This window comes from Cervus elaphus, chromosome 6 (genome assembly GCF_910594005.1).
Source record: "Cervus elaphus chromosome 6, mCerEla1.1, whole genome shotgun sequence".
NCBI lineage: Eukaryota > Metazoa > Chordata > Mammalia > Artiodactyla > Cervidae > Cervus > Cervus elaphus.
In genome coordinates, this window is record NC_057820.1 from 27,086,507 (window position 1) to 27,108,256 (window position 21,750).

Below are 21,750 nucleotides of genomic sequence, written 5' to 3' on the forward strand. Positions count from 1 at the left end.
GACTGGGGTGGAGTGGGATTGGATGGGATGCAGACCCCACCCAACTTTTTATAAACTCCTCCCTCTGACTTCTGCTTCCAAGGCACTGTTCCTTCGGCTTCCTCCTGCTTTTGTTACCTTGATCTAATAGGAGACATGTTTATAGTGTCCCTTAAAGATGACTTATGCCATTAGACTTATAACTAAAATAGGAAAACAGACTGAAAGGAAATATACTATAATGATGCATACTCAATCATTTCAGTCATGCCTGACTCTTTGTGACCCTATGGACTGTAGCCCTCCAGGCTTCTTTGTCCATGGGATTCTCCAGGCCAGAATACTGAAGTGGGTTGCCATGTCCTTCTCCAGAGGATCTTCCTGACCCAGGGATCGAATCTGTGTCTCCTGCATTGCAGGCAGATTCTTACCCACGGAGCCACCTGGAAAACCAAAATGATAGCAGTAATTATATTAACATAGAGAGACTTGGGTAATAACTTCCTCATCTATTATCCAAAATACATTATAATGTGGTTAAATATCTTTTTCAGTTAAAAACTATATGTATATAGCATTTTGTATATAAATATGTATACATGCATATCTATACAGTATTTTTGTCTTAAATGTATGTATATAGACATAGTGTTACAGTTGTGTCTGACTCTTTGTGACCCCATGGACTGGAATCCGCCAGGCTCCTCTGTCTGTGGAATTCTCCAGGCAAGAATACTGGAGTGGGTTGCCATTTCCTTCTCCAGGGAATCTTCCCAACCCAGGGACTGAAGTCAGGTCTCCCACATTGTGGGCATATTCTTCACTGTCTGAGCCACTAGGGAATACAGGTATATAAATATGTAAAAGTAGATATTTATATTTATATTTATGAATATCAACATATAAAGTTCTTACCAACTATATATACATACAGAAAGACACACACAGACTCTACTAAGAAAACATTTAATGAATTAACCATACTAAAATAATAGTTTCTCCATAAGGAAAATTGAAATAAAATGAAAATACAAATGAAAAGTACAAAATAAATATTTTGCAATTTATTTGCAGAAAAATGGTATTTTCTAAATGTATAAACATCTCTTTTAAAATTTTATAAGGCCTATAACCAACAGAATAAAAAATCCCAGATAGCAAAATATAAACAGCTGGGGGGAAAAAGGAAAGAAAGAAATGTGAAGAACCCCAATACCACTCAAAATTAAAGAAATACAAACTCAAACAATGAAATGGCAATTTTCACCTATCAATCTGGTAAAGGTCAAAAAGTTTGATATGAGCATGATTACCAGATTGTTGTGACGTAAGCATTTTCTTAGTTTAAGAGGGAGTTTACTACTGCAAATTCTTTGGAAGTGTTTTGGCACTGTTTATCAAAATGTGAAATGCGCAGATCCTTTGACTCAGAAATTCCTGTTCTATGAATTTATCCTACAGATAAACTTCCTGTATGCACACGCAGTACATAAGTGTTCACTATAATATGATTTGCTATATTAAAAAATTCTGGAAACTCCTGAATGTCCATCAGGATGGATTGGAAAACTTGCAATGTCACATACCTGCAGTAAAACATACTGCCTCTTCTCCCCACCCTGAGGAAATCAGTAAATAGATGCCCTGAAATGAAACAATGCTTCCAGTTTGGTCATCAAATATGATGATGCATGCAGAGAACATTTCTGAGAATATATATACCCACAAAATTGCTAAAAATCAATGCTTCTAGGGTTGGAAACCAGGCAATACAGAAAAATTAATATCTTCCCTTTAAAAAAGACTAATTCCTTACCCTACTTGAATTTTTACCATGTAAATGTTTTCTTTCAGTAAATGTAGCACACGTCCCTATTTGTTGATGTAAATTTCGCCCATGGATTGGAAATAGCAAATTGAATAAAATGATACTGCAGTAGAAGTATGGCATAGGGTAGAGTTATCATGAGTTACCTAGTTACCCAGAGTTATCATGATTTGAATAACTCCAAGAGAACTGGGTCAGAACTGTGTCCATTTAATGTGTTTTGAGATGAAAATGAAGGATGATAGATAGCTTTCATCAAGAATCTGGTTAATGGTCCTTCCTAATTATTGGCCTGCCTTATAGGTGAGGAATCTATCCCATTTGGTGAGAATTGCAAGTTAAAACAATCTCTTTGCAGGGAATAAGTGTGACTGGAACAGGGACATCAAAGAGTCATGGAGACCAGTTTGGAGGGTATTTTTAGGGTTACTGGTGAAAATATGAGATATCCAGGACTAAGGCAGTCACAGAAGGAAGAGAAAAGAGGGCTACATGAAGGCTAGAAAAGGTGTAGAAACAGCAGTACCTAGAGCCTGGCTGGATGCGAGGCAGAGAGAGAAGAACAGCAAATGATGACCCTCAGTCCAGGCTTGTGGGTGTGCGACCTCAGTCATTCAGTCCTGTCTGACTCTTTGCAATCCCATGTGCTGTCGCCCACCAGGATCCTCTGTCCGTGGGATTCTCCAGGCAAGAATACTGGAGTGGGTGTCCATGTCCTCCTGCAGGGGATCTTCCTGACCAAGGGATAGAACTTGAGCCTCTTATATCTCCTGCATTGGCAGGTGGGTTCCTTACCACCAGTACCTCCCGGGAAGCCCCAGTCTTGGCTTAGGCAGCTGGATAAACTGTGGTATAATAAAACAGAAAACAGGAAGACAGCAGATTTGAGGATGATAATAAATGCACCTTCTCCTTGAGCTCCCTCACCTATGGGATTAGGCACAGTCATACGTAAATGTGTTTTTCAGGGTGCAGGCTGTTGGTGAGAGATGGAGGATTTGTTTCAGCAGTGGGAATGACTGAGTCTCAAGTGGAGAGAAAAAGCTGTATGTGAATGACGAGTTCTGGAAGGAGATTTGGCTAAATTAAAATGATAGCATATTTTGTTGGCACTAAGAAGAAAATGAAGAAAGGCATTGGTCCAGACCAAGATTATAGTATCTGATTAAAGGAGACTGGTAGAGTTGGCAAGGAGTAGAAGTCAGGATGTCTTGGAGGAACTGAGGAGTGACCATGTCATGGGGAGGAAATGCACCTCACCCAGAGATATACAGAGGGTCTCTTTCTGGAGGTTTTATGTCTCAGCATCCCACAGAATCTGGGTGTAACCAGGGTGGAGCTGGCCCTGCTAGCTTAAACAGAAGCAATGGTGGTAACTGGGGATAAAAAAATCAGGATTTTTGGCTTCATGCCTGGGCTCTGCCACTAGCTGGTTTTGTCATCCTTGGCAAGTCATTTAAGTTTGTGCTGATTTAAAAGCTTCCTCTGTGAAATGAGGTAAAATGTGAAGCAATTGTAATTTTAATAGCTTATATAGACAAAGAGCACCCAGCCTTGAAGAGTTTGAGGAGGCCTTTTGGAGGAAGTTATATACTAACCAAGATCATTCTTCAGATTTTAGTTCCTTTAAATGTTAGGTCAGGGGAAGGGTAAAGAGGCATGGCCCAAGCAGAGGTAACAGTATGAATAAAAGTTTTAAGCCAGGAAATGAAATAGAATCTTCAGAAAGACTATGAGTAATTTGATATGACCTCTAGATTATAATAAAATAAGCAAAAGGCATTCACTTATTTCATCCTTTTAATCACCTCCTAAAGTAGATTCTTCCGGAGGAGGCAATGGCACCCCACTCCAGTACTCTTGCCTGGAAAATCCCATGGACGGAGGAGCCTGGTAGGCTGTAGTCCATGGAGTCGCGAAGAGTTGGACACGACTGAGCGACTTCACTTTCACTTTTCACTTTCATGCATTGGAGAAGGAAATGGCAACCCGCTCCAGTGTTCTTGCCTGGAGAATCCCAGCCTGCTGGGCTGCCGTCTATGGGGTCGCACAGAGTCGGACACGACTGAAGCGACTTAGCAGCAGTAGCAGCAAAGTAGATACTAATGCTGACATTTTATGGAATGAGAAACTGAAATTCGAAATAGTTTCTTGCCTAAAATCTCGTAACCTCATAAGTGGTAGAGCTAGTGAGTCTGCTGCAAATCCTGTTTGAACAACTTTGACCACATCTCTGTGCATGCGTGCTCAGTCAGTAAGTCTCGTCCAACTCTTTGAGACCCTGTGGACTAGAGCCCGCAAGGCTCCTATGTCCATGGAGTTTCCCAGGCAAGAATACTAGAGTGGGTTGCCATTTCCTTCTCCAGTGGATCTTCCCGACCCAGGGATCAAACCCTCATCTCCTGCATGGGCAGGCAGGTTGTTTACCACTAAGCCACCAGGGAAGCCCACCACGTCCCCACATTAACATATTAAGATGGTGGGATTGGGGGAGGCAGTAATGAAGGCATACTTTTCTCGGTCCCACAGGTTATAGTTTGAAAGACTCTTTGAATCTAAAGAAAAAATCATAGTGAAAAAGATGTAAAATGTGTGAGTCATTAGGTAGTGTTTGAACCACAAGCATAAGGAAGTGAAAAACTTCCTAATTCTATTAGAATTAGTCAAATAAATATGTGAATCACTAACCCTGTGTTCTTCGTACTAGTTCACTATATCCTGTAGAAGCCATCTCACTTTTAGGCATAATGAACACAGGCCAGATTTGGTGACCTTGATTCCTCACAACAAATGTAAAGAAAAAAGCCACAGCAAATTAATACTCTTCTATAACTAATTCATCCAGAGCAATTCCATTTTCAAAAACCATGTATTTCCAACAACCCATCATAGATTTGAGCCTCCTAGAGTCCTCCTCCAAGACCACTTGGGACACAGTGGGTCATGCTTACTTATCCTAAGGTCTTTTCTGTGTGTTCTGGATCTTGCAGGTTCACTGCAATGTAGTTGGGTGTGATTTTTGCACTTCTATCTTGCTTAGAATCTACTGGGCTCCTTGATTTTGGTGGCTTAGTCTATCCTAGAAAATTTTCAGTTTTTGTTCATTCAAATATTACTTTTTTATGTATTCTCCCTCTTCTCATAGTCTGCAGTTCCTTTCAGAAATAAGTTACATATTCTCATACTATGCTTAAAGTCTCTTAACTTCCTTTTTGTATATTCTATATTTTCATCTCTCTGTTGTGCCCTAGATGAATATAAAAATAATTGTCCCTCTAGCTCAAGCTCATCTATTGTTTAAGTTGTCCAATGAGATTTTACTTTATATAATCATATTTTTATTTCTTGAATTTTTTAAAAATTTCTGTTCCTTTCCCTATTATCTATTTGTCTGTCACCCCCCTCCACTCTTGAATCTGCTTAGTTTCCTAATATTATATTATTTTCTCAAGTTCCAGAGCCTTCTTTAATGTCTAATCATCTGAAACATGCTTATTCATTATGGTCTCTCATTGATTTTAACACTTTCAAGTTTAGGGATGTTCTATATTGTGGGTCTTGACTCCTGTTTAGTGTGGATGGTTCCTCCAGAGTTTTATAAATTTGGACTTAGACTCACCAGCTGCATGAGACTCTATCTCTGAGAGTCTGTTGGGGTCCATGTTGAAGACATGTCTTAGTAGGACAGTTTGACTTGCATTTCTGCCAGATATTGATCTGGGCCTCCTTCTATGCTACCTGGGAGTTTCCAGACCATACAAGGGCTATAATGAAATCCCAAACTTACCTGAGGGCAGACTATTGGTACAGACTTTCAGGAGCCAAAAAAAAATTTTTTTTCCACCCATTGTCCTTGTTGAGGCAGACATGCTTCCTTATCACAAACCTATGTTTTTTTAGTGGATTTATTTCCAGTGATGGTTTTGATTTTATACAGAGATCTTTGTCACAACTCTCTTTCTTATAAGGATCCACAATCATGTCATCAGTCTTAATGAGAAATTAAAATGTTAGCATTCAAATCTTGATAGAGCAACCAGCTTTAAGCCTCACTCAGAACAATCCACAGTATATACCTAGGAAATTTCCTTTCCTAGTTTCTGTTTCCTTTTTTGAGAGGAAGATCTTTGGGTTTTTCTCTGGCCAACTGAGCTATTCATTTGGAAGGATTCTTTCAAATCTTCAGGATTTCCAAGTAGTTTGTAGAATAAGGATTTTAGGCTCTTTTGTAAAAACAAACAAATAAAAAACCACAGCAAAACAGAAAACCTTTACTCTTCCCTTAGTTTTGAGAAGAGTGCTCTCTGGGTTGTAGAGAGACTCTACTGAGTCATGTGCCAGCTACTCTGGAAATGAACTGTGTTGCCCTGGGGCAGCTCCTGTGATGTGTTCTCACACTCCTGTCCATGGGTGGCTGGACAATGATTTCTTGTGTAGTCTGACTCTTTTGCGACCCCATGGACTGTAGCCCACCAGGCTCCTCTGTACATGGGATTTCCCAGGCAAGAACACTGGAGCGGGTTGCCATTTCCTTCTCCAGGGGATCTTCCTGACCCCAGGATCAAATCTGTGTCTCCTGCATCGCAGGCAGATTCTTCTACCATTGAGCCACCAGGGAAGCCTGGACTGTGAGTGGGTGTACTCAAACTATACCGACTAGGTTTCTTTCTCTTGAAATTTTGAATTTTATATTCCAAACTGCTGTTAGTCTTGCCCTCATGATCCTGAGATAGTTCTTTTAACAAGCTCAGTCTCAGAGCTAGTTGTTAGTACACAGCTTAATAATATGATTATTATTTTTGCCAAGATCTGCAGCCATAAACAGTTTGGAGATGCAGTATATAATTGTGCCTAAAACAATGTGAATAGGTACTGTGAAACTAGCTTTATTCAATACTAATTGGGAAGTGATTTTACAAATTTAATAAGGATAACACTGTGATTCTTCATGCTTACTTTCAAAGCAACTTTAATTTTATTTCCTCTCAACTATTTTGCAAGTGATAGAGATACTTTGCTTTGTTTTTGCCAGGTTTTCACATTTATAAGAGTATACAGAAGTTCAGACCCTTGCTTGGAACGCGGCACCCTGGCCCCTGGACTTTTGGCCTAGGGCGTTTTCAAGATGGGTGAATCACCTCTCTAAAGAGCAAGGTTCTCCTGAGGAAGTGTTTTGTTGTTGTTGTTGTCGTTTTTTCTGTCTATGGCAGGGGCCATCATGGAGGAGGTAGGATCTGTTAAGAGGTGTTGAGTCCAACGGGGAAATCTCTCACCTGCTCTATGAGTTCAGGATTATCCTTCCTACATAATGGAAATTGTACTACCTCTCTTCCCATTACTCCTCCCACAAGTAGCCAATCCCTGGCCTGAAAATAATGTTTAAATCATCAGAATGAGTAGAGAAAGCAGTTCAACTTGGCCCTAAATTAGCATAAATCGGTGCTACTTTCAAAGAAAACTCTGGACGATGTCCAAATTTGTGATGACACAAAGGGCTCTTGAGATCCATAGAACGTGCTGCTTTTGTGTGGTGATCAGTTAAGGCGTCTACAATACAAGGAGAGTGACATGCAATTATACACATACATAGGACTATCCATTTGTAGTCTCTTGTGAGGGGGAAAAAAAAAACAAACCTCTAAAGATAAAAGCCCAAGTATTTAGTAAGTTAAAAATTATTAATGGTCATAATGAAACACTTTACATGTATTATCTACTTCTCCAATTATAAAGTAAGAGCAAATGAAAGCATGTCAATCCTCAATGTTAAATGAATTATCCAAAATGACATCACTTATAGCTAGATGGTTCGGGAACATTATATCATATCTGTAGGATTAAAAAAAACTCAAGTTCAACTGCCAAGGTGACCCTCAGGTGGATCACAACCTTCACATTTCTCTATTTTATTTTCATTTTTTAAATTAAAAATCCACAAAATTTAGTTTTTCCATTGTAAGTGGTTACCATTATAAGTTTTTCCAGGATAAGTAGTCTTACCTACTGTTATGACTTAGACAAAACAAAACAAAACAAAACCAAAACACCCCCAAAAGCTAGTTTGAGTTTTTCTTTTTTCAGAAGTGAATCCAAATACACTCCCATTACCACCTGCCTGTATCTTCTCCATTCACCAGTTTTTACAAATTATTTGGAGTTTAGCTTCTAGAAATGCTGTGCCTCAAGTAATTTTTTTTTCAAAGAGGGAGAAATTTTTTTCTTAAAATTTCTTATCAAATAGTTCTGTTGCTTCTGATTGATTTCTGTAAGAGAGCTTCTAGCAATTTTAATCACTTTTATATTCAGTGGAGATATTTATGAATAGGTCAACTTGGATATCATGTTAAATCTGTTTGAACTCATGGTTCTCAAACGGGTGGTTTAGTGGCTAAGTCATGTCCAGCTCTTTGCGACCTCATGGACTGTAGCCTGCCAGGCTCCTCTGTCCATGCAATTTTCCAGGCAAGAATACTGGAATGGCTTGCTATTTCCTTCTCCAGGGGATCTTCCCAACCCAGGGATTGAAACTGGGTCTCCTGTATTGCAGTCAGATTTTTACCAACTGAACTACCAGGGAAGCCCATAATCACCTGGGAAGCTCAAAATCACCTGGAGGACTTGTTAGATACGGCCTCTTGGGCTCATCCCCAGAACCTTTGAAATGAGACTGAGAACTGGGATTTCTATGAAAATGCCAGGTGATGATAATTCTGCTGGCCTTGGAACCATATTTTGGGGTTTTCTGATATAGACTTATTTTAGTCTTATTGTAATTTTATTCTGATATGTAGCAGAATCTGCATGCATTTCTAAATATGTCTTTAATTAAAAGAAATGAGAGAATATTAATATGAGAGTCATTGAAATTAATTATACCTACACAATCTTTTTGATAATATTCATCACCCATTCAGCCTCAGGATCCAAACAAATTAATTTTCCATCTTTCAATGTGACTCTGAAAAGAAAAGAATATTTTGGTTAAATTATAATTGTATATAATTTAATAACACTTGAAATGTATTCGTTACAATTTCTGTAACATGAAATTCATATGCTTAAAATGAACACACAAATATTTTAAACTAATTATATTATTAGAATGTGAGTTTTAATCATATCAGTGTACATAACAATTTTTTTAACAATTTTTTTAAATCAACTAGAAGATAAATTTCCTAGAGTCTTTTGAGATATCAGCTGATAATCAGTGAACATTTACTAGACTTAAAATGCACAGGGTATAGTGTCAGACTCTGGAAAACCTGCATATAGAGGGTATCTTCCAGGCTGCCAGTTATCAACCACTTACCATGTACTCTTTATCACTATACCTCTGCAAATTTCATTAGATTTTAAGGCTTCATTAAAGCCTCATTTATTATTGGGAGAGAGGAGCATACCCTAAACTAGTTATTTAAATTTATTCTGTAGTTTCCAACTGCACTTAACAGAACAGCAAAGCTCCATCCCTTTGAGGTTCATTACATGAGGACCAGTTAAACCAGTCAGTCCTAAAAGCAACCCCGAATATTCATTGGAGGGACTGATGCTAAGCTGAGGCTTCAATACTTTGGCCACCTGATGCAAAGAGCTGAGTCATTGGAAAAGACCCGGATGGTAGGAAAAATTGAAAGCAAAAGGAGAAATGGGCAGCAGAGGATGAAGTGGTTAGATAGCATCACTGACTCGATGGACATGAATTTGAGCAAACTCTGGGAGACAATAGAAGAAAACAGAGCATGGCCTGCTGTAATCCATGCGTCACAAAGAGTCGGACACAACTTAGGGACTGAACACCAACAGCAACAGGAGGACCAGATCATAATAAAAATTATAATGATAATAACATAATAATAACTCTACAGTAAAGTACTAATAAAAGGATAGTCACAAAACATCACACACGATAGTGAAAACTTGAAAGTATTGTATTTCCAAGACAAGAGAAAGTATTAGTCGTTCAGTCTTGGCCAGCTCTTTGAGACTCCATGGACTGTAGCCCGTCAGGCTACTCAGTCCATGGAATTCTCCAGGCAAGAATACTGGAGTGGTTTGCCATACCCTTCTCCAGGACAAGGGTGCCTGCCATCACCACAGCCATCTCAACAAAACTAGAAAGAGTCATAAGATCTCCAAAGGGGAAACTAAACTGCCATTATTCCCATATGACAATGACAGACTTTATTTTCTTGGGCTCCAAAATCACTGCAGATGGTAACTGCAGCCATGAAATTAAAAGATGCTGGCTCCTTGGAAGAAAAGCTATGACAAACCTAGACAGCATATTAAAGAGCAGACACATTACTTTGCCGACAAAGATATGTATAGTCAAAGCTATGATTTTTCAAGTAGTCATGTATGGATGTGAGAGCTGGACTGTAAAGAAGGTTGAACACTGAAGAATTGATGCTTTTGAACTGTGGTGTTGGAGAAGACTCTTGAGAGTCGCTTGGACTGCAAGGAGATCTAACTAGTCAATTCTAAAGGAAATCAATCCTGAATAGCCATTGGCAGGATTGATGCTGAAGCTGAAACTCAAATACTTTGGCTGCCGGATGCGAAGAGCCGACTCCTTAGGAAAGATCCTAATGCTGGGAAAGATTGAAGGTAGGAGGAGACGTGGACGAGATGGTTGGATGGCATCACTGACAAAATGGACGTGAGTTTGAGCAAGCTCTGGAGATGGTGAAGGACAGGGAAGCCTGGTGTGCTGCAGTCCACAGGGTTGCAAAGAGTCAGACACGACTGAGCGACTGAACAACAACACGAGTAAAGTGTTGACGGTTGCAAAATCAATGCAATATTTTATATCTGAATGCAAATAACAACTAAAATGTGAAATTTTATAAAGCTATCCTTTACAAATGGATCAAAAAGAAACAGCATTGCAGATTAGTGGGAAAATAATGATAATTTATTAAGTGGTGCTGGAACAGTTGATGAACCATAAAAATTAAAATGGATAATTTCCTCACACCATATGCAAAAATCAATTCCAGGTGGATTAAAGTTTTAAATACAAAGGAAAAGACTGTAAAAAAAGTTTAGCGGACTATACAGAAGAATATTTTTATGAACGCTGTGAAGGAAAGTTTTTTTGAACTAAATCACTAAAAGTGCTAACCAGAAAAGAGAACATTGCTAATCTCAAGCATATTAAAAATAAATTTATACTAATTGAAAGGACACCACAGAAAGAATAAAAACATGAACCACAAATTGGAAAATGAGCTTTTCTATCCATAAATCTGATGAGGGTTTAATATCTAGAATGTGTAAAGAACACCTGTGAGGCAATAAAGAAAAGGTTACTGATAAAGTTATTAAGACAGTAGATCTGGAGAGTTCTCATCACAAAGAAGAAACTATTTTTAATTTATGTATGAAATGATGGAGGCTAACTAAACTTATTGTAGTAATCATTTCACAATATATATAATTCAAACCATTATGCAATACACCTTAAACTTATAGTGATGTACGCTAATTATGTTTCAATAAAACTTGGGGAACAGTAAAAAAAAAAAAAAGACTTCTCCCTCCACATATTCACTACTTACATGATTTCTTTTCTGTTGCAGTGAGCACCTTCAGGGATTATCTGGAATTTTGCAATGAATTTGGGAGGAATAAAGTCAGATTGTGTCTGAATACACTGGCATCTCAGCTCTTGGCTCTCACAGGGATCAGCTGTGTGAGAAAATACTAGTGAAACACTAAGAAATAAAGACAGCCATGATGCTTAATTCTTTACTTGTGAAATCTGAGGTCATTGCAGCAAGATACTTAACTCACCAAATACTATCAGAAATCTTTAGGGAAACAATCACATAAACATAATCATTTGCTATTGTTATGATCAATGAAACTATTGAATATCTACTGCATTTGAGAAATGGGTAAATGTACCAGACCAATAATTTATTGCCTGAAGGCATATCTGGTCAACAAGAAATGTTTAATGGTAAAAGTCAACTTCATTGCCTTCTATAAAATATTTTAAATACCAAAATTTCATGTGAATTCTATCAGTTGAAGGTGGCAATTTCCACTATTAAAGTAAACACCCTAAACCTTTTTACAGTGTGCTGCTGCTTCCTGTTGTCCAGTCTTTAAGTCCTGTCTGACTCTTTGTAACCCCATGGACTGTAGCCCTCCAGCCTCCTCTGTCCGTGGGGTTTTCCCAGCAAGAATATTGGAGTGGGTAGCCATTCCCTTCTTCAGGGGATCTTCCTGACCCAGGGACCGAACCTGTGTCTCCTGCATCAGCAGGTGGATTCTTTACCACTGAGCCTCCAGGGAAGCCCACGCTGCTGCTATCATCTTTAATAAGAAAAGCGCAGACCCTTACAGTGTACCCGTTTGCCAATGCAGGAGACATGAGAGACATGCATTCTATCCCTGGGTCGGGAAAGTCCCCTGGAGAAGGAAATGGCAACCCACTCCCCCATTCTTGCCTGGAGAATCCCTTGGACAGAGGAGGCTGGTGGGCTACAGTCCATAGTGTTGCAAAGAGTCAGACACAATTGAAGCGACGACTTTGCATGCACACACGTGTATGTGGGTATTCCTAACATTCTCAATATTAATTAATTAAGTCAACAGATTTAAAAAATTTACCTCAACAGGAACTTCTTTGATATTCCACAATCTAAGTGTATATGCTGCTTAGGTTTTAATTTTATAGTTTCTACATTTTGTCCTAACACCAGATTCAATCTCATTTGATTTGGAAACATTTGGGCTTCGAATTTTTCCAAAGCCAAGAAGGAAAAGATGAAAGCCATAGCTCCTTACCAAAGATGCCCAGGACAAAGACGGCCAACAGGAGGAACATCTGTGAGCTCTCAGTAGCCATGTCTGTGCTTGATCTTGATCCTTGTCTGAATGGTAGTGTCAATATTGCAGCCTCTTTTATGCGCTCTCTGTAACCATGGAAGTTTTTTGTTGTTCTTGCACTCTCTTTCCACGAAGAATAGAAGGAGCAGTTTATTCAAGTGGCATGTCTGTCACTTACAAGTCAATGAGGAAGCTGGGTTTGTTTTTCAAGCTTTGGTTTAACTGAGGGGTTTCAGGCATGAGGAGATGAATTTATCGAATAGAAAAATGAACCCATTATTCCCTGGGAGGGAAACTGCATGATTGTGACGGGTTCAGTGCCAGTTAAAATTAGTAACTTACAGAATGGAATAATAAAAGATGTCTGTACATCTTTTCAAAGGTCATGTTTGTATAAAGTAGGAAATGAAAATGCTTTTCTTCCTCAAGTATTTACTTTTGGCTTTTGTGCCTATTTGCGTAAATCCATTCAAGGTTATAATAGACTCTTGCAAGCTCGAACTATACTCTTAATGTGTGCATGCGTGTGTGCTAAGTCGCCTCAGTCTTGTCCAACTCTGACCCTATGGACTGTAGCCCACCAGGCTCCTCTGTCCATTGCATTCTCCAGGCAAGAATCCTGGAGTGGGTTGCCATACCCTTCTCCAGGGGATCTTTTCGACCTAAGGATGGATCCTGTGTCTCTTATGTCTCCTGCATTGGCAGGTGGATTCTTCACCACTAGCGCCACCTGAGAAGCCCCAAACTTAAAGCATGGGTAACCTCTAAAGATACTGAGGGCTCTGCTTGTGGCTCAAGTGGTAAAGAATCTGCCTGCAGTGTGGGAGACCTGGGTTCCATCCCTGGGTTGGGAAGATCCCCTGGAGAAGGGGACAGCTACCCACTCCAGTACTCTAACCTGGAGAATTCCACAGAGAGAGGAGCCTGGCAGGCTATAGTGCATGGGGTCGTAAACAATCAGACATGATGGAGTGACTTGCACTTTCACAAAGATACTGAATAAAGTTCAGATTACAGCAACGCTTGTCCTGTCAAGAACAGCAAATTATGGTTTACTTATGGTTTAAAGGCAGCAGTTTCAAAACACTTGAAGCTGAATTAACTCAGTGTATTATGAACTTAATTTTTTTTTCTTAAACAGTTTTATAAATGACTTTCATTATCCGATACAGCTCATTTATTTATTTATTTATGTGTGTATACACACACACACACACACACACACACACACACACACACACACATATATATATTTGCGTTAACAAACCCAATACCAAAGCATTTGTTTCAGTTTCCTGGGGCTGCCATAAAAAAGTACCACATACTATGTTGCTTAGAAAACATAAATCTTTATCTCACCATTTTGGAGCCTATAAGTCAAAAATCATGGTGTTGGTAAGGTTGGTTCTTTCCTAGATCTGGGAGGGGAAAAGCTGTTTCCAGTGTCTTTCCTTGGCTTGGGGATGGTCATCTTCTTCTTCACATGCTGTTCTCCTTGTGTGTGTGTCCATCTCTAAGTTTTCCCTTCTTGTGAGGACACCGGTCACATTGGATAACCCACCCCAATGACCTGACTTTAGTTTGATTACTTCTGTAAAAACCTTATCTCCAAGTGAGGTATTGGGGGTTAGAATCTTAATCTATGAATTTGGAAGGTGGGAATAGAGGATGCAATTCAACCTGTAGCAACACTTAAGTGAAGAATCGGTGATTACCGAGGGCTAATATAGCCTGAAGATAAACATAGTCTAATAAGAATGTTTGTTTTTTTGGCTAATTCTCATTGAACAACTGTTACCTGAAGGACTTTTGCTGGACATGAAGTATTTAAAGAGTAAAAATTGAGTCTTTGCTCTTGAGAAGTTCATGGACTATAGGGAGAGGCAGACATGTAAACAGATTAAAGATGGTGATCTGTGTTATATAGGTACCCTGGAGGCAGTGGAGGGAGGACCTCCCCCTCAGAGCCAGGAAAGACTTTACAGTAGAGGCAACACTGGCATTATTACAGATGAAAGGAAGCGCATATTAACACATATTTGTGAAGGGTTGCTGTGGTCTGAATGCTTGTGTCTCCCCTACAATTCACATGTTGGAATCCTAACCCCTAATGTAATGGTGTTAGGACGTGGAAGTCTTTGGGAGGTGATCAGGTTATAAGTGTGGGACCCTCAAGAATGGGGTTAGTACCCTCATAAAAGTGACCCCAGAGGGTTCTCTCATCCCTTATATCTTGTGAGGATACAATCCAGAAGAGGTACTTCACCCAGCTATGCTGGTTTGGACTTCCTGACCTTGGACTTCCAACCTCAAGAACTGTGTGAAATAACTATCTTTTGTTTATAAACCACCCAGTCTGTGCTATTTTGTTATAGCTGCCCAAATGGACTAAGACAACAGTTTTGGCATGTTGAGAAAATGGAAAAAAAAAATGCTATTTCAATATCAAAATAAGTTGCAATAACTTGACAACATGGTCAGACCTTGGCCTTTTTACAAACCAAAAAGTTAAAAATAAGTTAGAAACACTACTCAGACATAACCTTAATTTCTTTGAGTCTCATTTTTCTTCCACACTAAAATCACAAAATACTGTGTTATAAGGTGTTTAGATATTATGATGATAACAGGAAAGGATACAAAGATAAAATAACCAAGTGTTCAAAGACTCAAAGTATTTAGTTTTTCAAGGCTTAAAAAATAGGCTCAGAAAAAAAAAAAAAGGCTCAGGACATCATGATAGTTATGAAGGAGTTGGCTAAAGAAAAGAGAGCTCTAGAAATTGGCATTGACCTTCCATTGGTTCTCTTTGATCAATACTAAGTCACAAATGCATAGGGTGAAACTCCACAAGTTCGGGGAAAGGACATCCATAGATGTTCAGGCTGAGCAGTTCCCAGAACTCTCGTGGAGTGGGGAGACGCTTGAGGTCCGACCTGTTAGAGAGTTTGTGAGCACTCAGCAGAGACACAAAAGAGATATGACTCAGCAGTACAATTAAATTAACTCCAAAGCAAAGAACTCTCTCTAGACCACCCTAACTAACCTGAAAAACAAGCCTCAAAAAGATCAAGCTGATGCTCCAGTAACTTAGCTGCCCACCAGAACAGAGGCTAAGACTCCAAAAGAAGAAAACAAAATCTTGATGCTCCACAACATAACATACAATTTTTCCTGCATCCCATCAAAAATTACTACACATGCCAGGAAGTAGAAAATCATAACCCATACCAGGAGGAAAATTCAAGCAATAGAAATAGACTCAGAAAGGACAGAATTATAGAATTAATATATAAGGATATTAAAATACCTATTATAAATATGCTAAAAAATTTAAAAGAAAATGTAGACATAATGAATAGATAAATAGAAAATATATATATATATATATATATATATATATATAAGTAGTGCAACTTCTAAAAATGTCCAACTAGAAAATAGAATATACATCCACTAACTCCTGACCCTCAGTGAGAGTTGTCTCATGACAGGCCATCCAACCTGTGAGCTGAGCAAACTCCTCTGCCATTCCGCCCCCTGCCCCCATACTCCCAAGCAGAGAAAAGTCTCAAGAAAGAAGCAGGAGAGAGGAGCTTGAGTTGGGAAGCCACCAGAAAAGTATAGATGTTGCCCATTGTGACTTCAGAACTCATCAGTAAACAGAGGGGATACAAGTGGGGCATCAACAGTAAAGACAGGACAAGCCCTTCCCCTTGTTATTTGTATGAAGAGTCCCAGAAAGGAGAAATAAATAGCATCATCTGTGATTCTGGATGGGCGCCATTGTGCCATCATAGGTCTGCCACCTCTGCCATCTCCCAGTGTTTCTCCAGTTACTTCTGGAAGTCCTGAGAGGACATCTCTTGATACAAACTCACAAAGAAAGATTCGCAATAACAAAATGGGATACGCCATACTGTCTCCTCTCTAGCTCTAGTTCATTTAGTAACACTGCTCAGGAGATCTCAGTCAGTGCTGCCATTGCTGTTTCCGGCTGATGATCCCTCCACGTTGTGACATAGCACGTAATATTCTTTTCCCACTTCCTTCATGCTGTGACCACAGCCTCACATGCTTTGCGCTTCACTTCCTGCTGTGACACTTCCAACGGGAACTGCCCGGGAAATTCAATGTCAAAACTACACTGCCTATCCACCTGATCCAGCCCTGAAGCTGAGATGATGCCCACAGAGTTGGCCTTGAGGACCAATGGCAGATTCCTGGAGACGCTGATAACATTTAAATCCTGGTACAACTTCAGAAAGAGTGTTCTGTCTTTACCTTTACTGGGTAGAAGGGAAATTAAGGTTAGGTCAGGAACTTACCCTAGAGCACACTGTCTACAACTGATAGAGCTGGAATTTACTCTGAAGTAAATATGAGTCTTTGAAATGGTTGTCTTTATTCACCGCATGAATAGCAACATCTTTTTTGCTTTTTCGGAGCTGTGTTCTGTATCGACAAGTGCTAAGTGGCCAGTATAGCAAGGTCCATGTTTGAGGGTAAGGACTGGTCTTAAGGGTGAGGGCTTAACTGAACTCTCTCTCAAGTGGGTCACACTTGTAAACATTTTCCCCTGTCCTCTGACTTAGGATTAGGGAACAAATGCTAGCATTTATGGAGCATCTAGACAATTGGTTTTAATTTATTCTGTAGTTCACAGTTTCTTTCTTCTCATCTCATAATCAGTACATTGGAATTATGGAGAGATGATCATTTTTTAACTTTTGTAAGTGTGAAACAAACCTCACAGAGGCTGTTTCTTGCTACCTGTGTGTGTGAGCTGTGCTCAGTCATGTAGGACTCTTTGCAACCCCATGGACTGTAGCTTGCCAGGCTCCTCTGTCCATGGACTTCTCCAGGCAAGAATACTGGAGCTGGTTGCCATTTCTTACTCCAGGGCATCGTCGACCCAGGGATCGAACTCACATCTCTTCTGTCTCTTGCATTGGCAGATGAATTCTTTACCTCTGAGCCACTGGGGAAGCTCTAGAGGCATGGAGATAGCTAAATGGAGATAAACTGACATAAAAACCTGTTCTCTTGACTGACTGGAGATCCTACTCTAGTATAAGGAGAGGAAAACATGCTGAAAGGTGGTAACTAACATTCAAATCTTAAAACCAATTTACTGCATTTGATAAACTGATGTAAAGGATTGGGATAACCTTAAACTCTTTGGTGACATTTTTTTTACCATCTGAGCCACCAAGGAAACCCAAACTCAGAGATACTTATAAATGAAAGTTAGAAAACTGAACCCAAATGTCAATTAGATCTTTTATAGATTAATCAGCCACTCACTTTTTGTGCTTCTATTGATGACACAAAATATTTGAGTCTTGAAGAAAAAAATCCTCTTTATTATCATTTCACTGCCAGTTTCATTAAATTGTTAATAGTTGTTTGAAAAATCCTTTAGCCAAAACAATGAAATGAGGTTTGTTTTTAAGATAGCTACAAGAGAAACTTCCTGGGTGGTCTAGTGGCTAAAACTCTGCACTCCAAGGGGGACCAGGGTTCCATCCCTGGTCAGGGAACTGGAGCCCACATGCCGCAGTGAAGACAAAAGATCCTGCATGCCAAAACTAAGACCCAAGACAGCCAAATAAATAAATAATAATTTTTTTTTTTAAATAAAGAACAGGTAACATTTTTTTAAAAGATAGCTACAAGAATTTTAAAAAAAAGAAATTTTTAAAGAGGTATACTTGAGTAGCAAGGGAGCAAGAAGCTCCTTATAAAAAACAGCAATATATTATTATTGCTCTCATAATATTATAGCGACTCTCACACTAAGGGGAAGGGGCCAGTGCACAGTTTGGAAAAGCACATTCTTGGGTTGGTGAGAGCCAAGGGGAGTGACAGCTATCAGCAGATGAAATTAAATATAACTTATAGATTGATTTATCTGTGTAGCAAATGAATGTCCAAGAGGAGAAAAAGAAGCTAAGAAACGTTGATGTAAATAATCAGATTTATCCAGTAAAGGTAGAATTTTTTCCTCAGAAAAAAATGAAATAAACAGTGTTTAGTTTGAAATATTTTATTTTCATGTTCTTTGTAAAAACATCAATAAATATTTAAACTTCTCTTTTCTCAGACATAGAAAAGCACTGCATAATTAACATGAAACAAGGCATTGTGCCTTACAAGAAAGACATAAAATGTCCAAAGGGTATTTAGAACATTGCAGCTCTTAAGGTTTCAACATGAGAAATGCTGACCACATACTGTGAAATCATTTCAATAAATAACAAACATTCTTTTAAACATTTACAAACACATGCATTTACAAAAACATTTACAAAAACATGCATCCCCCCACCCGACAATGAGTTCACTATCTGTTTCCACCCTCCAGCTTCTGACACAAGGGCCAGCATAATGCGGGCTCCTCAGAAATATTAATTTAATGACTGGCAAACATTTGCAAACCTTCTACTTCAAACTCAGTAAGAATCAGGACTAAATAAACTTTTTTTTTCAGAAAATAAATAATGCCAATAATGATAGGATGTGCAAATAGATGTGATCACATCCTTAATCATGTCACATGTAAATATTAACATAGAATCTTTGAAACCCAAGCAACACATAAATAAATAAATAAGTAAATAAATAAGTAGAAGAACCCTCCTAAGAGATGTTCGAACATATTAAGCCTGATCCAGGTGGCCTTAGGAGCTGGTGATTCCTCTTTTCCCTCTTTGATTTCTGTAGGGGCAGGGCCTACTTCTGGAACAGCCATCCAAGAGCCTCCGTTTTCCACCTGGTCAGTTGGAGGTGGCCCTGCAAGAAGAAAAGGTCTTCCTTAGTAGTTGCTCCAGAAGACTGAAGCAGCACCCTTCTCCTTTCCCTCTCCCTGGGTTCCAGAGATTTCTGAGTCCAGTCCTCCCAGCCTGGCATCAGGTGGTTACTGCCTGCCACCTGTGTGGCAGATGCCTCTAGGCTCTCTGATACTCTTATTCAGGAACGGAGGTGGAGCCTGCAGTATTCAAGGTATTATTGGCTACAAATAACCAATTCTATTTGATGCTGAAGTTGAAGCTCCAATCCTTCCGCCACCTGATGGGAAGAGCTGACTCATTTGAAAAGGCCCTGAGGCTGGGAAAGATTGAAGGCAGAAGGGGATGACAAAGGATGAGATGGTTGGATGGCATCACAGACTCAAGGGACATGAGTTTGGGTAAACTCTGGAAATTGGTGATGGACAGGAGGGCCTGGTGTGCTGCAGTCCATGGGGTCACAAAGAGTTGGACACCACTGAGCGACTGAACTGAACTAGCCAACACCAGTGTGAATTTTAATGAAAGCGGTTTAACCCACATTCATTTTAATGCGGAGAATCAGGGGCCATGATGGAAAGCACTGGCAATGTCTTTCTGGCATCGGAGCAGATTAATGACCTAAATGGCAAATTTAATTCTGAAATTGTGATTTTTTCATTCCTTCAGCTAAATCCTAGGTTTCTCTGATAGAGCTTTCAGCAGGCAGAACGACTCCAGTCACACGACGAATAAAAACTACAACTCACTTGTTTAGCATCTTATCGATGATTTTCTTAACCATGGGGGCGGCGGGGTTGAGACACACTTCCTGACTAGTCTTGAGAGTGGCTCTGCAGAGAGAAGGGAGAATCCACGTGAGATGGGAGGTCCATTTGGGGGACGGGGTGAGGGCATCGGGACGGGGGGTGGTATAAGGAGGACAGCAGCAGAAGTGACACTTACATGACTTCGGTTTGGTCGCAGTGGGGGCCGGGGGGCGTCACCTTCACGCTCTGGATGTTCTTGAAGTGAATCCCCTGCAAGGTCTGCAGGCACTGGCATCGCAGTTCGTTGACCACGGGCGCCCCTGCGGGAAGGACAGGGTGTGTTAGGGGCTGTCCTCACGGGCACCCACCCACCCCCGTCCCGCCCTGGGGATCCGCGTCTCACCTGCCGCGCGCCGGCTGGCGGCCACCAGGAGCAGGAGCAGCATCGCGGCGCGGAGGAGCCGGGGGGCGGCGGCGGTCGCGGCTCGGGCCATGGGTCTCAGCTCGGAGGGTCTGTGTCTGTTGCGGGAAGGCTGGCGGGAGCGCTGGCTGAGCGGGCTCTGTGGCTCCCCAAGCCGGGTGAACTCCTTTTATCCTGATCGGATGGGAGTTGCTAGCACCGGGGTCAGGGAAATCCCAGGTCCGGAAGGAAGGGGCGGCCCCGCCCGTCTCACGCGTAATCAGCGCACTTGGGGTGTCATCCCCGTACCCAAATCCCCACGCGACGGTGAGTCGCCGCCACGCTGGGGCTCCAGCCCGGATGGGGGCTGTGCGTCTCAGGCCACCCTGGTCGCGGGGCAGGGAGAGGGGAGAGCTCTGGGGACACTGGGGAGAGACCCCCACAGGGCTGGGGAGACCGTCTTAGAGAGAGACTCAGTTTTCTTTACTTTACCGGGGAAATTAAAGATAAGTAAGCAGGTAGATTTTGTTTAGTTATCTATCCTCTGCCTCTCTACATTCAGTTTTGCTTATTTCATACATGAGAAAGGGGATCAATGTCAAAAGCTGAATTCTGGGTTAATTTCAGTGAAAGTTGAGGGCTGTAAAAGGACCTACCGTTTTGGGTCCTGCTCAACTCAATATTCTCTTAGCAACACTGGAACTTTCAAATTCGAGACAGATCTCCTTTTCCAGGTAAGGAGGGTTCAGAGTTGGTCTGAAAATATGGGATTGGTGGTCACTCTGAAGCTGTGGGCGAGCTGGTCTGTCTTTGGACAAAATAGCACGTGGACACTAAAGAGTGCTTTCAGCAGCATAGCACCCTTGCACGGATGTGTGCTGATGAAATAAAGATGAAAACACACATAAAATCCTGTTCCATTCACTGCTGGGGGACCGTCAGTGTTGGTCCTCCTTTTTCTTGAAATATTGATGTCTCTCTTTTCTGACCAGAAATTTCAGTTTTTTCACCTGATGCCTTTACTAGTTTTTCATCAGACGTTTTAGGGTTCTTGCATTGACTCAACATGAAGTCTAGAGGTTTAAGTGTAGTTATCCAGGTTGGCTGAAGATGCTTTCAAACTATAGTGTTGGAGAAGACTCTTGAGAGTCCCTTGGACAG

The 21,750-nt window shown here is 40.5% G+C and overlaps 2 protein-coding genes across 3 annotated transcripts; both read right to left on the reverse strand.

Moving 5' to 3' along the window:
• Positions 1-1,583: 1,583 nt before the first annotated feature.
• On the reverse strand, positions 1,584-12,700 carry LOC122696168 (C-X-C motif chemokine 15-like). 2 transcript variants are annotated; one of them, XM_043905846.1, is made up of 4 exons: positions 12,608-12,700; positions 11,371-11,500; positions 8,688-8,765; positions 1,584-1,623 (listed from the first exon to the last, which is right to left on the reverse strand). In XM_043905846.1, exons 1-4 carry the CDS (start codon positions 12,666-12,668, stop codon positions 1,608-1,610), a joined length of 285 nt encoding a protein of 94 aa, XP_043761781.1. In that variant the 5' UTR covers positions 12,669-12,700; the 3' UTR covers positions 1,584-1,607. The 2 variants fall into 2 exon arrangements, with proteins under 2 accessions (XP_043761781.1, XP_043761782.1); XM_043905847.1 differs by lacking the exon at positions 1,584-1,623 and adding an exon at positions 6,730-7,354.
• A 5,982-nt stretch (positions 12,701-18,682) lies between these two features.
• On the reverse strand, positions 18,683-20,768 carry LOC122696169 (growth-regulated protein homolog beta-like). The gene is made up of 4 exons (XM_043905848.1): positions 20,593-20,768; positions 20,386-20,509; positions 20,190-20,273; positions 18,683-19,444 (listed from the first exon to the last, which is right to left on the reverse strand). The coding sequence occupies exons 1-4, from the start codon at positions 20,681-20,683 to the stop codon at positions 19,429-19,431; spliced, it is 315 nt and encodes a 104-aa protein (XP_043761783.1). The 5' UTR covers positions 20,684-20,768; the 3' UTR covers positions 18,683-19,428.
• Positions 20,769-21,750: the final 982 nt, after the last annotated feature.

Bases quoted from the DNA above. Each gene is read 5' to 3' on its own strand.
- LOC122696169 (XM_043905848.1), bottom strand. From the start codon at position 20,683: ATGGCCCGAGCCGCGACCGCCGCCGCCCCCCGGCTCCTCCGCGCCGCG. The intron at 20,510-20,592 runs GTGAGACGCGGA...TCCTTCCCGCAG, and splicing joins CGCCAGCCGGCGCGCGGCAG to GGGCGCCCGTGGTCAACGAA. The intron at 20,274-20,385 runs GTAAGTGTCACT...TTCTCTCTGCAG, and splicing joins TGCGACCAAACCGAAGTCAT to AGCCACTCTCAAGACTAGTC.
- LOC122696168 (XM_043905846.1), bottom strand. From the start codon at position 12,668: ATGGCTACTGAGAGCTCACAGATGTTCCTCCTGTTGGCCGTCTTTGTC. The intron at 11,501-12,607 runs GTAAGGAGCTAT...TTTCTCACACAG, and splicing joins CTTTGTCCTGGGCATCTTTG to CTGATCCCTGTGAGAGCCAA. The intron at 8,766-11,370 runs GTAAGTAGTGAA...TTTTCTTTTCAG, and splicing joins TGCAACAGAAAAGAAATCAT to AGTCACATTGAAAGATGGAA.